Source organism: Oryzias latipes, chromosome 9 (genome assembly GCF_002234675.1).
Source record: "Oryzias latipes chromosome 9, ASM223467v1".
NCBI classification, from domain to species: Eukaryota; Metazoa; Chordata; class Actinopteri; order Beloniformes; family Adrianichthyidae; genus Oryzias; species Oryzias latipes.
The window spans coordinates 13,710,007-13,732,006 of NC_019867.2; the positions used below are offsets into that span (position 1 = coordinate 13,710,007).

The 22,000-nt window shown below is 38.4% G+C and overlaps 1 protein-coding gene across 1 annotated transcript; it reads right to left on the reverse strand.

Moving 5' to 3' along the window:
- Nucleotides 1–9,076: 9,076 nt before the first annotated feature.
- LOC101162453 (urea transporter 2) lies at nucleotides 9,077–12,431 on the reverse strand. The gene is made up of 10 exons (XM_004072624.3): nucleotides 12,353–12,431; nucleotides 11,661–11,717; nucleotides 11,413–11,578; nucleotides 10,822–11,011; nucleotides 10,613–10,741; nucleotides 10,324–10,516; nucleotides 10,019–10,166; nucleotides 9,794–9,928; nucleotides 9,613–9,662; nucleotides 9,077–9,521 (listed from the first exon to the last, which is right to left on the reverse strand). The coding sequence occupies exons 1-10, from the start codon at nucleotides 12,374–12,376 to the stop codon at nucleotides 9,114–9,116; spliced, it is 1,500 nt and encodes a 499-aa protein (XP_004072672.2). The 5' UTR covers nucleotides 12,377–12,431; the 3' UTR covers nucleotides 9,077–9,113.
- Nucleotides 12,432–22,000: the final 9,569 nt, after the last annotated feature.

Here is a 22,000-nt window from a genome sequence, read left to right on the forward strand (position 1 = left end):
AAATTAAAGATCTGAGAATCCTGCACACGGATTTTTCAAACCATGCCCACAGAATAATCAATTGTGCACGTACTGTTGTGCAGCCGAGAGCGCGAACACATTGACTCATGGCTTTGTGTTTACAAGCAGGGGAGGCTGCTTTGGTGTTACGGTGTGCGCAACAGAGGAGGTTTCGGACCGCAGTCCGTCCGGCTGCTCTGCGTGAGTGGGCTACCGGACTCAGAAGAACCGTGTCTCCTGGGAGATTTGTATCTCCAGACAGAGGACGGGTGGAGGCGGCTTTTGAAGGAACAGTCCTGAGAAACCATGCAAGTAATCGTGTGAATTTGTGTTACCAGTCGGGTCCAGACAAAATAAAGGCTGATGTAATTCCAGTAAAGGTTCATCCACGGCTAAATGTTGTTAGCACGTATTAACCTATTCCTAACCCTTCTTCTGGGTCAATTCGGCCAAAAAAAACGCACCGGTCGCACAGATTTAAAAAACTATAAGCGAACATGCACTTAGTAATAATCATAATAATAATAAAAGCCTGTTTAGAAGATAATCTCGCTATATGTTGCAGCTTTGTTTACATTACCAAACGAGTTAACATGTCTTGTTTGATAATGTCTCTTGATAATGGATTCCTAAACAACAGCCACGGTCTCTTGGCGCATTAGGCAGACAGTTGTATTGTGTTTCAACAAAAAAATATGCCACTTTCCACTTGTCCTGGAAGTGGCGGCCCTCGTTTTTGGCCAATCACAATCAAGCAATTTTACACACAGTTCTTAGAAAGTGTTGCAGGCCGTAGATGATTGATTTTACGGCATGAGCTAGCAACATGTGCAAATGTGTCGTCACATCTGGTTATGTGTGTCTGGAATCACAAGGAACACCAGGCAAATTTGCTAATTTCAAAAGCAAGTTTAGTCTCAACATTCTTATGAATCCCAGATTTATGCTTCTGCAGCAATGTAGAAATGTTATCAAACCCCACAACTTCAACTTCTTCCTTTGGGTTTAATTAATGGGTGGCAACCTACATTTAAGCTGAATGTCTGCCACCTTCTGTGCAGAACCAGAACCTTCTCTTCCCCTGTTGTTTATTGGCAGCTGGCAAACAGTTTTTTAGTGCATTACTGCCTCCAACCAGTCTGAAGTGTGAATGGGGATGTTTTTTTTGTCCCTAAACTGTTTGTCTTCCCTTCCTACCACCTAAACTTTCCTTGGCAACTTTGTTTTTCTCTGAAATAACATATAAAATTCACACAGAGTCCAGAGGATGTCTTCAATTCTCCTATTTGTTCTTTGAATATTATCTATTGTCCTGCATACTCATTATTATTCTATTGTCTCAGTGTCACCACAAAATTCCCATTTCGATGTTTGCCTATCATGCAAAGTTGGTTCAGGAAAGTATATCCAGAATCTCCACGCTTCTGAACCAGCTTTATGGGTTATATATTCTTCAAACCCCACAACTAAACAGAGACAAAAATAAAGGAAGCGACTTTTCAACAGAAAAAAAAAGGTTCATGGAGGCCGGTCATCCGCCATCCAGCCTGTTGAGGTAATTAACAGCTGGACAAGAAGAGGCAAAATACTTGTATCAGTGTTTTTCTGACAGTTTTCTGCAGTGCACTGGTGTGCCCTGAGAGGTGGTCAGGTGTGCCATTAGAAGTTGTTCAGTTTCACCAAATTGGTAAAAAAAACATTTACCATTGAAATCAATCCTGTTCTTTCAAACAAGCCTAGGTGTCACACTGAGTAGGGAGAAATATTAAGGATAATAAGATACTTTTTTCTTTATAATTATGATTGAAGATGCTTTGATAAGAATTACTAAAAATTGTCAAAGCAACAGAGTTTATTTTTCTTTTCTTTTTTTAACATTTTTGGTTAGTGTTGTGCCTGGGGATTTTTATTTTTAAAAAGTGAACCTTGGCTCAAAAAAGGTTGAAAAACCCTGACTTAGATACATTTCTGTAAATGTTTGTATCTGACTTGATGCAAAATCTTAAAGATTAAGATAAAACACGTTACCCTGTGTTGTAGAGGTTGTCATATTTTTTATCATGATGTTAAACATGGAAAAATAAACTTGTTCCACTTGTGAAAAGTTCAGGTGACCTGGATGTTCACATGAAATGCAAGCAATCAGATCTGAACGCCAGTGAATATTCTTGTTCATGAAAGGTTTGACACGAGGAAGGAGATGACAGATAAGTCAACTGCTCATTCCAAAAATTCCAAAGAGTAGCTTTCCAGAAACGTCTGCTCACCTGACACCTGCAGTATTGTTTTAGTTCACCTTGCCGTGAGCAAGATGGCTGAACAGGAAGACATTATGTATTACTCTAAAGAAAGCTCCTCATCTACACTAGGGCTATGAAAGCATCACGATGTATTGTGATTTAGCAGCGGATCATATCTGGCCGACACATTCACAGTTATGTAATCAAAGTGAAGTTATCTGTCTGTTCTATCTTAAATGTTAAAGAACCTTCTAGAAATGTTAAAGGTTATATATTGTAAGAGCAAACACGCTAATGATGAAAGAGTACGGAAAACACCCCCTAGTTTGGCAGCAATAGTGTTTTTAAAAATCTAACCAAAAAGAAGTTAAAGTTTGACAGCCAACACAAATTAAAAATATATTTGAATTCTAAATCATAGGAATAATGAAAAATATAACTTCCTGCTTTTAAACACAGCAGTACTTTACAGAGATTTAAAAAATTGTATGACTATTTCCAATATGGTGTTGTTTGGTAAAATGTTATGTTTTAATAATTAGGTCATAGTTAAGATGGAAAGGTAACTATTTTCTTAATCTGTGAAAAAAAAACAGCACAGAGTGAAAAGAAATATTAAAACGGTTGGAGCTGCATGGAAATAGTCTGTCACCTGTTTGAAGTTGAGCTCTTCATGCTCTTGGACTCTTGGATAAAGATAATTAAGAATCGGCTTTACCCTTTAGAACAATGGTAACATGTAGCTTTGTTCTAAAATATATCCAGCACAAGAGGCCTTCAGCTCTTATCTGTTTGCTCAGCTGTTGGACAGGACAAATAAAAAAAATAAAAATATAAAAAAAAGCTGGGCTATTTTGTGCTCAGGTTTACCCTGCTGTAGGGCTAAGAAAGATTTTCCAAAGCAGGATTGAAGACATTTCAGGGTAAATAGTACATGAATTAAATAATCAGATAATTATACGACTACACATGACAGTCCCGGTCACGTTTCTCTTCATACATATTATTAACTGCATTTCAGTCAGACAACTCATGCAGTAGAGAAAGCTTTATCCTCAATATTTTCTTTTAGTTTAGCATAAAGCTCCATTCAGATACAATAAAACAAGATCTCCATAGAAAAAACTTCAGGTATAAAACTACCCCTAACGGAGCTCACAGGTGGAAGCCAAGGAGGAAATGAGGAAATGGATGAAGAGGGCATAGGCCGCACACCTGGTTCTTAAGTAGGACGCAGAATAGGTGAGTTAATTGGGCTGAACCGCCCGCGGGGAGTTGTTTAGCTGCCTTTGTGTGACTATGGTGTGTGATTAACCTCTTAAGACCCGAGCTAATATCTGAGCTAACCCTTTACACTTGATGACACAGGGCCACAGCTAGGCAAAATAAACTACTTTGGTAATATAACCGAAAATGTAATTTCCAAGCATGCAGACATCTTTTTTAAGAGGTAAAAGGTGCAATGTTCAACATTTTTGAACATTCATCATCAGACCTTTTCAGTGTCTGTGCACTGCAGCTATGCAGAGGTTCCTAATTCACAGGTCTTCCACGACGTCAAAATGAAAGCATCAGTGCAGAAATATGTTGTAACATCTGTTTATATGTGTCTGGAAAGTTTAACAAATTGAAAATAAAAAAATAAAAAATGAAACCATCAAATGTCTAATTAGGGGTTTGTTCTCGTGTGGTTGTTAGCACTATTGTCTGACAGGAAGAAGGTCCTGGGTGGGTCCTATCTGATTGCATTTTCCTCCAGTGCATGTGTGGGTTCTCTGGACACTCGACTTCCTCCTACAGTCAAAAAAAAAGTACTGATCAGTGATTTCAAGTTGTGTGAGTGTGGCTCAGCCAATGGACCAGCTGGGATTAAGTTCAGCAACCCCATGACAGGACCAAGCAGGAATAGAAGATGAATGGATGTCCTTAAAAAATGAGGTTCCTCAGAATGCAAACAAAAGCTGAAGTGAAACCACTTAAACATGCATAGATCAGGAGATCTTCTTAAGATATACTCATGTTCGCCTAAAGATGTACTCACACTTCTCTTTCTCACTCTCACCAATGCTTATAGGACAAGTAACTCTGCTCAGTAAACTGCCAAACAGAGAAATAAAGGATCGGAACAAAGAGAATAAACTCGTCACACTTGTTCAATGGCAAGATGACCTGGATTATCACGTGTTTATGCTTTCGTAAGTCTAGCATCAGATCTGAATGCTGATGAATTTTCTTGATAAATTATGACGGATTTAACACGAGGAAGGAGATGGCAGATACTTCATGTGCTCATTCCACAACCCTGCAGCGTAGCTTTCCAGAAACTTCTGTGCACTTGACACGCTGGGCTGCTTTATTCATGATAAAAATGTGTGTGTGTGTTCTGCAATGACTGAACACTTAGGTGATTGAGATGACCAGTGCAAAATCCTTTTTCCTATCTAGATGAAATAACACTCCTGGTGTTCAAAGAGATCTTTATTTTAATGGACTTTTAGAAAGCAAAAAGCAATTGTTTTCATGACGTGTTATATCTGATCCTAATAATCAAAGTAAAATGTGAAAACTTTAATCATCCTTGCACCATTTAATGTTCCAAAAAGGTTTTCTGAAGCATGTTCAACTAGAACACTCTGGATTCCCTCTGACATTTCACAAACTCAACTTTAGCATAACTTAGCTGAAAGTACTTAATTACTACAAATGTATCCTGATCCTCAATATGATGCAACATGACAGGTTGCAGCTTTTCAGCTCATTCTGTTGAAGTTAAAATAAACAAAGCTTCTGGTTGGACATACTTACATAGTCATGTCCTTCCTGGAACCTGTATCTTCATTCTCTATCTCACAAAATAGTAAATGTTACATAATGTTAGTGCAGAAAAGCATGCTCCTTATGTCATGCACTGCATGTCTAATCATAGTTGCTTTGAATTTTTATTCCAATATGTTTTCTTCAATAGTTAAGAATCAGTGAGGTTTCCATCATCTACATGTGTTTTCACAAATCTATAAATCTTAGGTAGTATGTTAAAAGGATGAATGTCTAAAACAGTTTATTTACTGCCCATAGAATCAATCAGTCAGAAACAAGCAGCCATTGGTCAGTATGAACCTGCACTAAGGACATTTTGCAAAGTCACCTTCCTCTTCTGAGCTGGGGTCATTTTAGAGCAATGAATTAGGGAGATTAGGGCAAAAACTGTCTTTTCAGTTCATAATGCGGAAAGATTCTGTTTTATATCCTCCTTCCAAGAAAATCATAAAAGTTCCACTCCAATCACTGTTTTATCTATTGTAAAAGCGTTCCCAGTAGTCATTTAGTTGTGATGATGTCATTTTTAGCCAAAAAAACACCAAAAAAAACTGTGTTGTTTCTAGGACATAGTTTCTGCAGAGCGGCAGGAGTTCATTCCAAATTGGTCTCTAAGTTGTGGGCAGGACTGCCTCCACTTGCATTATCCATCTGTTTATACTTTCTCCAGCTAGCTTGCAGCCCCTCAAAACCCCAACTTAACATTATCGGTGCAACAAAAATGGTGAGCAATACTGGAGCTATTCATCTGGGCGAGGAAAAAGAAGATGTATCTATTTGTCTGAAAGTGGATGCATCAGAAAGGAGCAGTCAAAGGGCATTTTTTCGTCTCCTCCGATTTCATCATGATTTGAATAAAATTCCTTTTAATCCTAAATTTCTTTGTATATGTCCTCCATCATGAGAAAAACTAAAAAATCAATTTCTCATTGGAGAGGGTCTTTAATGATCCTGAGTAAATCTTGAAGTGATGGTTGTATATCTGTCTTTGCCTGAAGTCTGAAAACAGATATAATGGCCCACAGCTTTCTTTAGTAGTAGTTGTTGCTACTATGTTTACAACTGCATTTTTGTTGTTCTGTATCTGTTGTTGTCTGCTCTCTGTTGTCTTTTCTTCATGGATTTAACTTGTCTTTCGACTTTGGGACCATAAACCTGTCTGGGTACTAAAGATGGAAATTAGCCTAAAAGGCTATTTTCTCGTATATTTGCATTTTTAAGTGTCATATTAATATATCCTACCCCTCTCTTAAATTAATGAACAAAAAGCTAGGAAAACGTGTTTTTAAAAAGACATTCTTGTTTTTTTGTGCTTTTAGTAAAAAAGTGAACGTTGTGTAGGGAATCCCAGTGATCGTGAGAGCATCCTTATCAGGAGAAGGTAAGAGGCCTTTTCTCCAGTGACATTGATGTAATTGATAAGTGAGCAGCAGTTACTTCATCTATTTAAAAAATATCCATTTGCTTTAAGGTGAAAGAAAAAACGCAAAAAGTTGTGAGACGAAAAAATCTCGAAAAAGATGTGAGAAGAGTTTGCTGGAAGGACTGAGTTAAAAAGGTTTCAAAGGTTTTATCTTTAGGTTTTGTGTTGTGAGCATGAATCACTTGGCACTTTACACGGTTCAGTGGTTCCACGGGCCATCGGCACAGATCTAATCAGGTAATCACTTGGCAGCATCTCAGGGAGTCACAGTTAAGATGACCTGTAAAAGTTCAAACAACATCAGAATGTGGAACAGAGGTGATTTTTATTTATTTATTGGAAGCAGCAGATATTATGATGTTTAAGCTAGAACACCTGAGATTATTATAATATGTCACAGAAAATCCAATAAGACATAAACTCAAAAAAGATAGAGAAAGCTTATCTGAAATATAAACATTTAAGACCAACTCTAACAACCAATAAAGCAAAGTTTATGATCACCTTTGCACATTTATAAGTGAATATCAGTTCTACTAACTCCTGTTCTGGGAAAGACATTTGCTTATTTTTCTAAGGGGATGGGGACTCAGCAGGTTCTAAAGATGGATGGAAGGATGTCTTTTCATTTATCTTGCTTTTATTGTTCAACTGTTTTGTTTTGTGACATGCTCTTTTTCTGGATCTTTCTCTGGTAAATAAAGGTTGCTTAAATGTTAAGTCTTTATCAAGTAAACAAACCTTTATGATCTAGCACACACAGGGCAACTCCCTACCATACTGAATCATAGACCAACACTACTACACTGAGTTTCGGAATCTAAATAAATGAATCAACTTGAGGAAAAGAGCTGCATGGTAGTGCAATGGAAAGTTCATTCACCTCATAGCGAAAAGGCCACGGCTGAAATCCCAGCTGGGACCTTTCTTTGTAGAGTTTTCTTGTTCTCCCCGTGCACTCCAGCTTCCTCACACAGCCCAAAGACAGGCATGATAGATTGATTGATTACTCTAAATTGTATCTAGGTGAGACTGTGAGTGTGTATGGGTGTGTGGCACTGCGACAGAGCGACGACCAGTCCAGTGTGTACCCTGCCTTTGCCTAACAGTAGCCAGGTTAGGCTCTGGCAGCCCCGTTACCCTAAAAGGGACATGGTGGGTTAAGAAAATAATGGACCGGATTTATCTACGCTTTTACAGACACTCAAAGCGCTTACAATATGTCCATTATTCATTCACTCCTCATTCATACTTGGTGATGGTAAACTGCTGATGTGGCTGCATGTTTGCACCTATGGCCCCTCTGACCATCACTGGGACATTCATATGCATTCACACACCAGTGGAGCAATGCTGGAGGCAGGGAGGGTAAAGTGTCTTGCCCAAGGACACAACAACAGTTGACTATGGGGTGACGGGGATCGAACCACCAACCCTTTGATAATTAGAAGACCTACTCAACCACCTGAGCTACTGCCGCCCAAAATGAATGGAATATTGTTGAATATTATTGGTGAATGTTGGTGTGCTCTCTCTATGGCAACAGGTCAAACTTAGATGCAGCTTTTTTACAGCTATATTGCAGTAATAAAAAACATAATAACCCACAACTCAGATGTGTTGGTTTATCTAGTCAAATCGTATCATTTTCTTCTTGTGTAATCTGGAAAAAGGCTTAGCCGAAAGGCTAATATAATAAGGATAGGTAAGATGAAACACACAATGAAACCACAAAACTATTTAGTCAGATGTTTTAATTGTAGGAATTTGCTAAAAAAAAGTGTAAACTTATATTTTAAGAATATAACTTTTTGACTTACTGTAGCAGTTACTATGTTTATGCATATAATGTATAGAATTTAAGAATTTATTTGTGCTGATATGTAAACTAGAAATAGTTAAGGGTCTGATTTTCTGTATAAACAAAAGCTGTTTCTGGATTTTACTCATGCGCAAAGATTTTGTGTTTTACAATAATTTGAGGAAGCTTTTTTTATTTAGTCCACACGCCAAGGAGAAAGGCTAAACCAAAACTTCATGACAGCATGCAGTGTGACCACAACACTTGAAGTGTTGACGTCTTACATTGTTCACCTCAAGTCATGCAGTGTGCACAAGTTCCTCCTCTTTGACAGACATTATTGTATAATAGGCACGTGAAGACCACAAGCACAGTTATATGTGTTTTTTTATTAAAGGTAATTCAAAAAAAGTTGATGTTTTATTTACATATATCATCATATTCTTTAAAAAATAAATTTTATGCAAATAAAAAATGTGTATGTAAAAATCAAAAGCAATATGCTCATACTAAAAAGGAAAAAAAACAGATACAAGTTCTGTTGTATCTGTGAAAAACTTTAAAAAGTGGATCTAACTTATTTTTTGAATGTTTTTGTTTCAAAAGAGTTGAAAGGTAGAGCACACAAAGGTAACCTAGACTAAAAAATATCACATGGAACACGTTTATAATGCTTTTTCTTTAGGAGCAAAAGAACAGAGGTAAGGTTTTGGGGTTGCGAACATTTATAGTGAACTCTTATTTTTTATTAAAGAAATAAAAAGCTATACAGCGCCATATAAAGTCCAATACTAATAAGCAAAAACATAGATTATTTTTATTTAAAGACACCTCAGAACAAATCAACATGTATCCCCTCTGTAGCTTTCTCTTCTTGACTCCTCTCCTCGTCAGAAACCAGCCCATCCACTGCAGGTCCTCGTTGTTCGACACATGACCTCTGAATTTGACCTTCAACTCTTCCCTCTTCCATTCTTTCAAGCTCTAACCTTGTTTTTTCTTTCTCATTTAGTATCATGTCTCTCTCAATGGCTTTTAATTGTTCTTCCTGCTCCTTCCTCATTGCCTTAGTCTTCTCTGCCTTTTCATCCTTCTTCATCTTCCAGTAGAAGGCCAGGTTTTTCTCTGGATAGGTGACTTTGGCGAGTGGCAGCTTGAAAATCTTGTTGGTCCCAGTAGTTAGGAGGAGGAAGGTAAGGGCTGACAGGCAGAAAGGCCATGTGCATGCTGGTAGACCAAACTGCACAAAAAAGAAAGAAACAAAGCCTGCACTCAATATGGTTCATTAAAGACAAAAATGTAAGGAGTAAGGAGGGAAAATGTATATTTACCGTGGACATGATGTTGGCGATGGCTGAGCCGAGGTATGCACAGAAAAAAGCTGCAGAAAAGTCAGAAGGAGTCGAGAAATGTAAAGATGAGTTGCTGTTTTTGTTGCATGAAATACAACAAGCTAGTGGAGATTAGATGCAGTTTTTGATAAATCTTTTCTCTCTTGAGCTGTTGACTCACCGCATGTGATGGCAAGCAAGTGTACCTGCCAGGTAAGGGCGTAAAACATTCCTCCAACTGCAATACAGGCAAGGACACAGTTGTACCCCCACAGACCGAAGTAAATGTCTCCAAAAGGAGCTGCTAATGCCAGACCTGAAAAGCCCAAATTCCCATTTTAAAAAGACACAAACATTTGCAGGGGATTCTAACATAACCATATTTCATACTTTATGATGTCCTCACCTGAAACCATACCCACTGCAGATCCCATGACAGCGTGAACACACGTGATGGGAGAGGAGATGAAGAGCGAGATGATGAAGATTCCTCCGGTCCAAGGGTTGTCGCAGCCGTAGACCTGGCCAATTCCCACAGGAATCGACATGAACAGCTGCACAAGTAAAAACAGGAAAATCAAAAACTATTCTCATAAATGCTCAAGCATTCTCTAAAAGCTGTGCGTTAGACTTTTATGACCTAACCAAACACAGATTTTTTTTACATGTTAGTTATGCAGGAAAAAATGCTGAATTTGGCTTGTTTCTGACCTTGGCTACATCAAGCTCATCCCAGGTGATGTTAGGGAGCTCTGTGCGAGGCTGAATGAGCACTTGGGGGAAGTGGTGGTTGTAGTGGCCCGTAGCAACCATGTGAAGACACACCAAGATGTTGAAGGGCAGCGTGAACACTGGCAGATCCCAGCGACTGTTGATCGATGCCAGGGCACTGGATACAATCGGGCTGAAATCCAGAGATAAAGGGCATATAACAATCAAGATTTGTATTAAACATATAAACCAAGTCAGTATGTGTTGCTATAATGTCTTATGTGCTTACCACATCATAGACAGGAAGATGTTCGGCAGCAGGAGCCACCAGTACCAGTTTCCTGCATTGGAAAACACTGCCATCAGCAAGCCCACCAGGATGCCATTGTAACCGTACAACCCAGCGGCTATTGCACCCCTGAAGTACAAATTCTTTGAGTCAGTTTTCTCTTAAAGTTCATCAAAACATTTATAATACAGTTCATGTTTAATTGGCACCTGTCTTGCTGCAGAATGAGCGCAGAGATAGTCGCAAAGAGGGTTCCCACGAATCCATTGAGAGCCCACCAGTAGTTCTGCAGGATGAGACCCGCAAAAATCAGGAGACCACTCAAAGGGTTGTTGACGAACATCACTTGGGAGGCTCCACGCAAAACCCAGTCAAGAAGCTGTAGCAGGAAGAATTGCTCTACAAAAAGAGGGTGATGAGTTACTTGACTGCCAACAAAAGAAACCGAGGACTGATAGAGATTGCACTAAAGTAAACGTAATTTATACTTTTTTATGTTGGCCATATTTCTTAAATTTCTTAACTCAAGGGTGTTAAACTATAGCTTCTTGCTACTTCTAACTAGTGGAGCACACCTGATTCAGGTAGTTTGCCAAGCGTTAAGGAATTATACAAAAACATGTAGGAACTGCAAGACACTTCTTTGTATTTCTACATTATTTCAGGCATCAATTTACCTTCTTTTATATCACTGTTAAAACCCTAAACCTGTTTTGTTCCTTTTTTTGATCAATTTATCTGCTGACATTGTTTCATGTGAACCAGTAACAGTATTTATCGATCATTTAACGTTGACTCACTTTCCATCCATTTGCCAAACACCTTCATGTCTCCTGCAAAATAGGACACTCCCTTAAGGAGGCAGGCTTTGGCACGCTGACAGTCAGCTGTTCCTGAGGGCTGCGCCTGGCCCTCCTGGGACTTTTCAAATGTTAAATCAGATTGCGCCATCAGAGGTTGGAGCTCCTAAAGTCATAATCAGAATAGAATTATTTGTTTTTTTGCTATGTTAATTATAAAAGATAGTGAGGAGTGAGCACGAACTTACTGCAAACAGAAGGCCAGAAACACTGAAGGACAGAGCAGAGGTGGAGCAGCTGATATTCTTTGGCACAAGAAAAATAACGTTATTTAGAGAGTCATTCTAAAATGGTTTTTGCTGTTGGAGCTACTATTTGCTCATCATTTCTCAAAAAGCAAAGGCTAATCATTAAACCCAAAATTCATTCATTGTTCTAAGTGTAACATGCGTGCACACAAAGGTCATAAGTAAGAACAGGAGCTGCAGTTAAGTTGTCTTGTCTTAGTTTTCTGATGTTTGCACATGAACGTAAGTGAATTCCTCAAACCTGTGGCATCTTTTATGTAATCACAGAACTGACTGACACGCATGCATCTCAAAGTTCTGGTGTTGAATCACAATGTTTGACAAGACCAAGAAATTACAGATTTTTCTGGACACATTTAAATAGGAATGAAGGTGCAATGATTTGTTTTATGGCTGCTTTTCCTTCCGACTTACTTCAGACATTTTTTTCAATCTAAACAGTTTTAAAACTTTGACCTTATTAGAGTACTTTAACTCAAAGGCTTACAAATTATCCTGTAAGTGTTTACATTGTCTTAAGACTTAAGTAATTCACTTCACCACACTAATGACGCATTTCTCAATAAACAGGTTTTTTTCTACATGAAGCACAAATAGGTTCAATAAATCATGCTGGATTTTAATAAACAAACCTTATTTTGATGTGACTCTGTCATATGTCCAGCTGCAGGCACAGTCTGTGTAAGCTGCCAGCTCCTTCAGGCAACATCAGGAACACTTTCAAGAAAGACTTTTATAGTGATGAGGAAAGAGAAAGGTGCTCCTCCCACTCACACCTTTATCTATGCAGAAATCCAAAGCAGATGCTTACAATATTCAACAAAAACCAGTAAGGCTTCTCAATATCTTTGCCATTGGTTACGTAACTATATAACATTCTGTTAGTTTTTTAATTGTTCAGAGAGAAAATTAAATTGGCATCTTCACACATGATATTTTTAAATCTTATTATTTTTCAACCATTGGGCGTATTCTGCTCGAAACAATATGACCAAATACTTCATCTGCTACAGCGGGGAACTTTAGTATTCTCACTTAATTAAAATTCTAGAGAAAAATCAATGAAACAAACAAATATGTTGAATTTTGTTTGTGTCTACAGCAATGTGTATTTTAAATTTGGTATCTAAGGTCATAGAGGTGGGCACATGTGCATTTTTTTACGTTTTCTGTTTTATTTTGCTCTTAAATTTTTATCAGTATGAGTAAAAGTTGAATTTTGAAATAAATTCTCCATAAGCCACACTAAATCGAGTGAAAATGTTCAGGCACTCCTGCAGCCACTTGTAGTTCAATTTTATATCAAAGGAGGTATTTGCTCGCTGGAATGTGCAAAGTTCTGGAGTTATACCTTGTCATTGTTGAAGATTGGTGAGTAGAAACCTGAAAAGCCATAGGATGGTGCAAAAAAGGAGTGGCAAATGCTGGCAGTCTGATTGGTTTAGACAAAAAAAGAGATTTTTAGTCTGATTGAAAAGAGAATGTTATACACACTGGCCATGTGATAAAGAGTTTCCTGCAGAGGCGGTTCAGAGAGATCTTCCCGATAAGAAGCAGTTCTGGAATTTTTATTAGTGTGACAAATCTGAATCAATGCAGCTGCAGGAATCAACACAGCTACTGTTGGGTGCAGGTGGGGTACACGCTGCACTGTTTCTGCTTTCAGTTCTGATAATCTCATAGAAAGAGTTTGCATTTCAAGTGCCCATTGCTCACACTACTTTAAAAAAAGAGTTTTTCTTTTATCGTTGTTAAACTTTGGAACTCACAATATAATTATTTAAAACACTGCAGGCCTACACTTGTTCTTTAGTTTAAAAAATGTAGACAGATCAATAACGGAGTTATGATAAGGGTTATAGGTGCATGATACTTCATCTTTCTTCTACTTCAGTCTATTTTTCGTCAGATATACACATATATACATAAACACAGTATATATAAAATAAATCAATAAATGCCCCTCTGACCCTCCGAGAGTGGTTTCTACCCAGTATCTTAGCTGTTCCTAACACTGCACTTTTCTGGACTGAGATGTCTGAGTTTCTTTCCAGGTATCTGTTGTAGCCACTCATCCAGCTTGGGGGTTACTGCCCTGAGTGCTCCACGGTCACCTACACTTTCCAGGCTTTCTCCATTTCTTCTCTGAGTCCCTAGTAGTTCTCCAGTTTCTCATGTTCCTTTTTCTTGATGTTGCCATTTCTTTGTAATGCCACAGCCACCACAAAGTCTTTTCCTCTTTTCTTTATCTACCACTACAATGTCTGGTTGGTTTGCCATCGCCATCCTGTCAGTCTGGATCTGGGAGTCCCACAGGATCTCAGCTCTGTCATTCCATATCCTGCACACAAGGTCCTGTGTATTATTCCAGCCACATGGTTGTGGAACTTCATGTGTTTTTTCCCTGCCAGTTATTTGCTGGATTGCACAGCCTACACCTTGGGTCTTGTCTGGTGTGGTAGATCTGAGCCTCTATCGCTCTGGTGCTAAGGGCTTGTTCCTGAGCTGCCAGGTTTAGTGCTTCAGTGCTGTCCTGCAGGCCAGCCCTTTCTAGCCATTGGTAGGACTTCTTGATATCAGCCACTTCAGTTATGGTCCGGTGGTTTTGAATCATCTATTCACTCCACAATGTCTGCATGTAACCTCTCTGAGTGGGATTACTTGAGTAGTAGCATTCCGACAGAACCTTGTTCTCACATTTAGTTCATTTCCGTCTTGTTCTAGTAGTCCACTTTCCATCAGGGTACTCTGGTCCCCCAGCACCTGACGTAGACCTTGTTTGACCGGGCCACGTCTTAGCCGGCATGACATGTGATTCATTGTCTCCCATGGGTCATGAGGTAGGCAGTAGAGTTAAGGGTCTTGCTCAAGGACCCTCACTGGAAAATGTTAATACCTCACCATTGCTATGTCAGTTGCTCAATTAATTGCTTATTGCACCCTCTGGGAAACAATTGGAAAGTTAACCCTGGTTTCCTGCGACCCAGTCCGGACTGGGGACCGACACAGGGAGACCCAGACTTGGACCCCTTTTTGGCTACATAGTTAGGCAGTGGAGCAAAGGGTCTTACCAAAGGACCCACACTGGACGAAGCTCTACAGAAAAAGAACTTTATTCTTAGAACTGTTCGCTTCCATTCATGGAGTTGTAAATCTGTAAAATTTATGCTGTTTTCAGTAGATGTCTTTGTGTTTTTTGATGCTTAACTAAAGGGAAAAAAATCAAGAAAGACAGAAAGAAACAACATTAAAATTCTTCTGTTTCATGAAGCTTTTAAATCTTTTAAATATTAGTATTGTACCTATTTTACAGGTTTGTTTCATATCGTCTCTGGACCAGCGTCCACCCTGACCCAATTGCCTGAATAGACAGAAGCAGAGGCCCACTGACAAGATACCAGCGTCTCATTGTGACATCCTGAAGACTTGATATCCAGATAATGTGAGGAGGAATTTGATGTGGGTATGAATATGTTATCTATTTATTTACCGGTATTTATTACTAAAAAGCCCTGTCTACAGTTGTTGGACTTCACTACTGTCCTCCCTGTCTGCATTGTATTTCAATCCACTTACTCATCATTAGGGCGGGCTTTAGAAAATGTACCAATTGAATCTCTCTTCACTTAGAAATAGGTGATATCATTTGATCAAATGCATTTCAATCAACGCACGCACAAACGTTTTTATGAACTGTCCTTACACCTACAGGAATGAAAGTCAAAGCTAAAAAGAAAAAAAATGAATTAAGAAAAGGTCAATGCTGACCTCTAGTGGAATTTAGTTGAAATACATCCCAGCCTCTTCTACAGTGAAGCATCTTCAATCCAATTTAGTGTTTTGCGTTGGATATCAACCTATTATGTTCTTTTGGGTTTGTCTTTCTGTTAAAGTCCTCATATTAATGTATTTTTTATTGGTAAAACACACAATAACATAAAAACTTCACTGCATTTCATCCTGGTTTGCGTTTCTTAGAACAGGCCTAAATCGTTCAACGGAAGCATCAGTACATGCTGTCTTTGTGCACATAAGGAACTAGCAGCATATTGTGCTTTTACATGTGTGTATGCATGCACGTGCGTGGTATGTAGTGGTGAGGGGCTTCAGCCTCTGCCACAGTCTATGGAACCTGATACTTGGTGACTCCCCATCACAAGAATGTGAGTTTCCTTCTCTTAGACCATCTGGCCTGAAGCCCAGCCACATCTCCATCTGCGTGTGTGTTTTGTGTGCGTTTGAAAGTCTTACTTGCTACAATTTCCCCCTTTTTCACCAGTGGCCTCTCTCAGCACAGCAAGACATTCTTTGTGCGATGTTGTCCAGTCTATTGCTCAGGCAATGTCACTTCATTGGGAAAAAGAAGCATTTCCTAGATTTTGGGTACAAGGATCTTGCCTCTGGATTAACGTTTTAAGAACATTTTTAAATGATTATTCCCAAAACACAGGTTGCCACTTTTTACATTTCTGCATTAAACACAGCTGCTAAAGTGGAAAAAAATAGATCCTGTACTGATCTGCCGACAAGGCAGAAAGAAAGAGACTCCTACACAAAAATGAGTGGTGTATTTTTTAGAATTATTGTTCTTAGCGACCATTATTTTCATTGGTAATGAATAATTTACCAAGTGTTAATAATCCCCAAATTGGGCTGTAACAATCTTACTCCACCTGCATCTCACATTCCCCTCAGAGTTCCTCCTCCAGCAGAAAAAGTTAAATTTTGCCAAAACACAGAATCATCTTCTTCTGTCTTTCGGCTTCTCCCATCAGGGGTCCCCACAGCGAACGAGTCGCATGGTAAACTTGGCAATGTTTTACGCCGGATGCCCTTCCTGACGCAACCCTCTCATAGAGAAGGGAAAAACACAGAATCATCTAATACTGGAAAATTTTTCTTAACTCCAACAAGAACAATAAAACTATATAAATCAATGCTCTAAACCAAAGTGGTATAAAACAATTACTAAACTTTGAAGGGCCAATAGTAGTGCCAAATAACCCCAGTTTAACAGCTCTGGCTGTGTTATTATGTGGAATTATAAAGATTAACGGCTTTAGGAGGACACTATGCTCTGAAAGCAAGTGCTATGTTAAAGCTTTAGATACTAATAAGTATACAAATTTTCGTAAAGTGCCAGGTATTGAGTTGGAGTCTGTGTTAGATATTAACTCTGAGAGGATCGAGGTAAGTCAGGTTTTCGGTCTTTAAGTTGTAATGAATGTTAATGCTCTTGTAAAGAGCCATGGTGCACTGTAACAACTAACTAACTGGAAGCTGAATTGCCACGATTTACCACAGGAAGCGTAAAATAGAAAAATGACATAATTAGATTGAAAAATAATATAACTGAAGTTAGAGTTAAGTAAAACCAATGAATTTGGTTTAGAAATTCCCAAATGCTTTGGTTTGGATTTAGCTCTTTCTCACCAAAACACATTTTACCACATCTGAGGACTTCTCAGTTTTCATTCAGGTGATTCTGATCATTTTTAGTTCTCTTGGAAAAAGAAAAAAAAAGAAGACGCCTGGCTTTATAGAACATTACACTGATCATTTTTTAAAGTAAACATTTGAAACTCCTCACAGAATCCTGTGTGCATGTGTGCATACATGCACGTCAGGCAGCATGAGAGGTGGGTAGAGCTGCAGGTATGCAGGAAAACAAAGACTCACTTATGTGCTGCAGCACTTCATCCTCATTAAGTTCGTCATTTGTTTACATTGTTAACCCTCTGACTTCCTCCATCCCTCACTGTGGTGACACAGTCATTTACTACACAATCTGTAGTCAGCATTTACAGTCCTTCAGCTCTTTTGTCATGTCTGCAATTCATTCATTCATCATGTAATTGTAAACAAGTGTTACATCAGGAACACATCTGGATCTAAAGACATGTGGTAGTGATAAATTTAGAGGGGGAATAATATAGAATGTTAATAGATCTGCAAGGAAAAATAAACCTGAAAAACAGAAGGATAAGTCACAAGAGTAAAAGTTGGAGAGTAATCTGAGAAAATGAGATAGATGATGGTGGTGAGCAGTTACAGTGAACTATTGGTTCCCAAAGGTGTAGACAAGAAATAAAAAATATAAAACCTAAAAAGAGGGAAGATTAAGTCAACAAAGAGAGAGAGACAGTGGGTAGAAGCAATGAGAAACAAAGACAAAAAGTAATTGGTTCAATGATGGCTTCCAGCTGCATGGCACATGGCCACACCATGTTTTGTGTGCTTCACGCACACATGCTGGAACACAGAAACACACACTGCGTCAGTGTAATTTCATTAAGCAAGATCAGTTGTGATTCCAATCAAAAGCGCATGGGCTGCTATTACTGTAGTTTCCAAACTGGAAAAATGTGAATGATTTTACTAAATGTAACATGTTTATTTTGAAGGTGTAACACTGAAACTTTCGATCACTACTGATAGTGTTCCTGTCAAATTCAAACTAGATGCCGGCAACCTCCGCTGCTAAGTGAAGCTAATTTATTTAAATGATTCCCTCAAACAAACTCAAAACATGCCCTGTGTAAGATTATCCCTGTTTTTGTCAAAGTGTTCAGTGCAAAACTATGGGTAAAAGGCAGGGAGCGGACTTTTTAAAATGTAAATTTACCAGGTTTATAGCATTTTAGTCCAACTCCAATCATCTTCTGATCTTTTTTCAAAGTGTTCTCAGTGGTCTTTTAAATATGACCATGCAGCGTTTAGGCAAAATCAATAAACGTGTTATTTTCTAGCACATAGTTTTTGCAGGAGTTCATTAGAAATTCACCTCTGAGTTGTGGGTTGGACTGTTGGTGTGGAGTAAGCCTGCCCAAATTTCCCATCATCCCTATGTTTACGCTATCCAGCCTTATAGTTTTAAGCTAGATGCCAGCTCAGACGAGGAAAACGAAGACATACATGGATCTATATGTGGAGCAAGCAGCTTGTTGCCCGCCGACTGTGGCTGCGTCACTGCTAAAGGTTTTTTTCCAACATACTTTATTCATCTGCTCTGAATGAAAATATACTCAGAAGCGCAGTTTTCATCTTAAATATAAATAAATAAATAAACATCATCAGGAGAAAGTTTCTACAAGAACATGTTAAAAACACCAAAAACACAGTTTTCATTGGAGTGGGTCTTTAAATTTAATGGTCATCTGTGCTTGAACTTCCTTAAATGTTGCATGTCTCAGTCTTTTCCAGTCCTGGAATATCCGGTTACTGGTAAGAAACCCTGCAATATACATTTTTTGTGAGAATTGTTTCAATAAACAAAAGCACCTTCAAAAACAAAAAAATGCAATAGTAATTTCACAAATCAAACTACATCTGCAACTATCTATGAAGAATTCTCCACCATTACTCCATCTTCAAGTTCAAGTAACTGCAAAATATTAATAAAAATAATAAATAATATTAAAATATGATCAAATTTGTTGTTGATATTCCTTGACCTGACATACAGCTCATGTACAGCTTAGAAACAAAAGGGATAACTCCACATGTGAAGCTTTTAAAGGTTGCAGTTAAATATTTCTGGCTGCAGTGAAAAGAAGGATGATGTTTCACAACAAAATTGCTCGAAGTAAACCAATTAATCAATTATTAAGTCAATGCACTCTATTCTTACTCTAATAATAGAGTGATAGCTGGAAACTAAGAACTTAGTACAGGTTAAGGTTGTCTTAATATCATCAGACACAATGACCGTAAATATAGATGAAAATGTTTTCTTTTCGAGTCCAGCTAACCTAACAAAGACGTAAAAGAAGTTCATCAGTGCATGCCAGGTTGCTCTGCGCGTTTGGTGTTTGATGTGTGGTCTGGACCAGCACTCGAGCCCCCCAGCAGAACAATTAACTGACTACCAAAACAAAGGACAAATCTCTTTTGAGGGAAAAATCGTGTCATAACAGCAGAACCACATCTCAGATGCAGAACTTGTAAGCTATTCAGTGTCAGCTGATGGATTTCCATCTGCAAGGAAAACCCTTGCAGCTCCACCTCCCTAATATTCTAAGCAAGGTATGTCCAAAGTCCGGCCCATGAGCCAAACCCAACCTACCTTCTAATTTCTCTTGGCCCCATTGGTTCCTGTCAGAAAATCAACAATATGCTGCCCCTAGCACTGTGTGTACGATTTCTTTATTGTGATTGGCTAAATTACGTTATAAGCGATTATAAATCTGTGGCTACTTGACCTTTAGAGGCTTAAAGCCAAATGAGAGAACCCGATTTATTTGTTACTGTGAAGAAATGAAAAGTATCCTAGTAAAAATAATTTCTTCATTAAAGTTGATTTGCACTTACCCTCTACGTAATGTTTTTTATCAGTTGGCCTTCACACATTTTCACCTCACCAAATCTGTCCCTCTTTGCAAAACATTTGGATACCCCGATTTTAAACAGTTGAGCTTTCTTGTCCTTATTACCATTTCCACAATGCTAACAAATCTATTATGTTTACTTTTTTAAACGTTTCCCAAAAAATGAAAAAAATTCTTCTGATGATTTTATCAGGTGATGGATGGCAGGTCTAGTCATGTGATGTTTTTTTTTTTAGCCCGGCGAAGCATTCGTTTAATGCTCCTATATAGCTGCATTTAAGCGGATGTGAGCAGGTTTGGATATGACATAAGGTATGTGTGACAGACTGAAACAAAGCGTGACATCTGTTTAAGAGACAGTAAATTAGTGAGTCTGCCTGTAAGTGTGGTCTGTCACTCAAACAAGTGCCCAGCTATAACACTCAGAACATAACCACATCTAATTAAACCAGTTTTTAAAAATGTTAAAAGGAATGTAACACCAGACAATAATGTAACACAACTGGGTTAACCCAATTATAAACTATAAACACTGTTGAAAAGTGTTTTGCTGAACAAAAATGTGAATCAAAAAGGTGTGGTAACATCTGTCAAAGTGATATACCGTTTCTCACAAAACACATATTTTAGTTTAATCTTTTACTTTCAGCAAAACATTATTTTATAGATGTTCCATAACATTGACTGACACCGTCTCATATGGCCACACTTTTCTCCAAAGCAAAATGTCAGCAGAGTGTGAGTGTGGCATTGAAGAAGGTTGTAAGATTTAGTGTCATGGATGTGGTGTGAGCCCAATGAAGATGACAGAAGGAGGCAGGCAGCCATAACATAGCAGCGGAAGTATTAAATAAACTGAAACCTGATTTATTAAAAAAAATCATCAATTTGAATGGATTAAATAAAAATGTGTCAAAGGCGATTGGACAATAAAGCAATACACGTTTTGACATTACAGGAGCCATTACTTAAACAGATAGAGCTGCAACAATGATGAACTTTAACCTGGTGTGATTCTGACAAGACATGAACAAACATAAAATAAAGAAATTTAAATTAGAAACTGACACACAAAAGCCCGGCTACAATAAAACAAACAAACAACCAAACAAAAAAAACATCTACAAGCACAGATCCTGAGGTTCTGGGCCACGTAAAGCCTGAGGTAAGCAAAAACGTCAGCTGTCCTAAAATAGAGGACTTTACAGAGGTTCTGCCACAAACACAACAGTGTTTTTGTGTCTCACTTTGTAGAGGATGCTTATTCGCTGCACACAAAGATCGCACTAGAGGCCTGGATTGGATTAAATTGGCTGCAGAAAGGCAATCAGTGAGTGACAGGCTATTGTGCTGTTATGTTTATTACATAAACAGCTATTCGAGATGATGACCTTCACCACACACAAAATGACCTACTCAGATTGGAGCATTAAATTCAGAAACCAGAAATTCATCCATTGTTTTATGTTCTTAATAAAGTGGGAGGGGCCAGAACTGTCATGAGACTACAGGCCTTTACACCTAAGAAATGTCATTTTTCATTACAGGAAACCCTTATGTTCTCTGTTTTTTTTCATTTTTCCAGTTTTGGGATCCATCTCTGCTTTGAACTCTGACCTCTATGACCTTTGCTGACACTGCAACATCCTCTTTCATGTCCCGCAGCAGACTTATATCCAAAGGAAGCTTTTGAATTACTATGGGATGGCTTAAACCCATGGTTTGGTGGCCATTTTGTGACCAAGTGTGAAATTTGGCACATTTTCCTACTATATGGGAAAGAATGTGGGGGAAAAAAGTGATCTTCCCCAAATTTTACTCACACACCGCCAACTTATGTCTACCATAACCACAACCAAAATATGGTTTAGGTTTGTCAGGGTCAGGCAGGCAGGGATCGATACCAGGCAATAAGTTCATCAGAGAAGAGACAGGATTTTCAATATCCAGTCA

Bases quoted from the DNA above. Each gene is read 5' to 3' on its own strand.
- LOC101162453 (XM_004072624.3), bottom strand. From the start codon at position 12,376: ATGACAGAGTCACATCAAAATAAG. The intron at 9,663-9,793 runs GTGAGTCAACAG...ACTTTTCTGCAG, and splicing joins CTTGCTTGCCATCACATGCG to CTTTTTTCTGTGCATACCTC. The intron at 9,522-9,612 runs GTAAATATACAT...TTTTTTGTGCAG, and splicing joins TCGCCAACATCATGTCCACG to TTTGGTCTACCAGCATGCAC.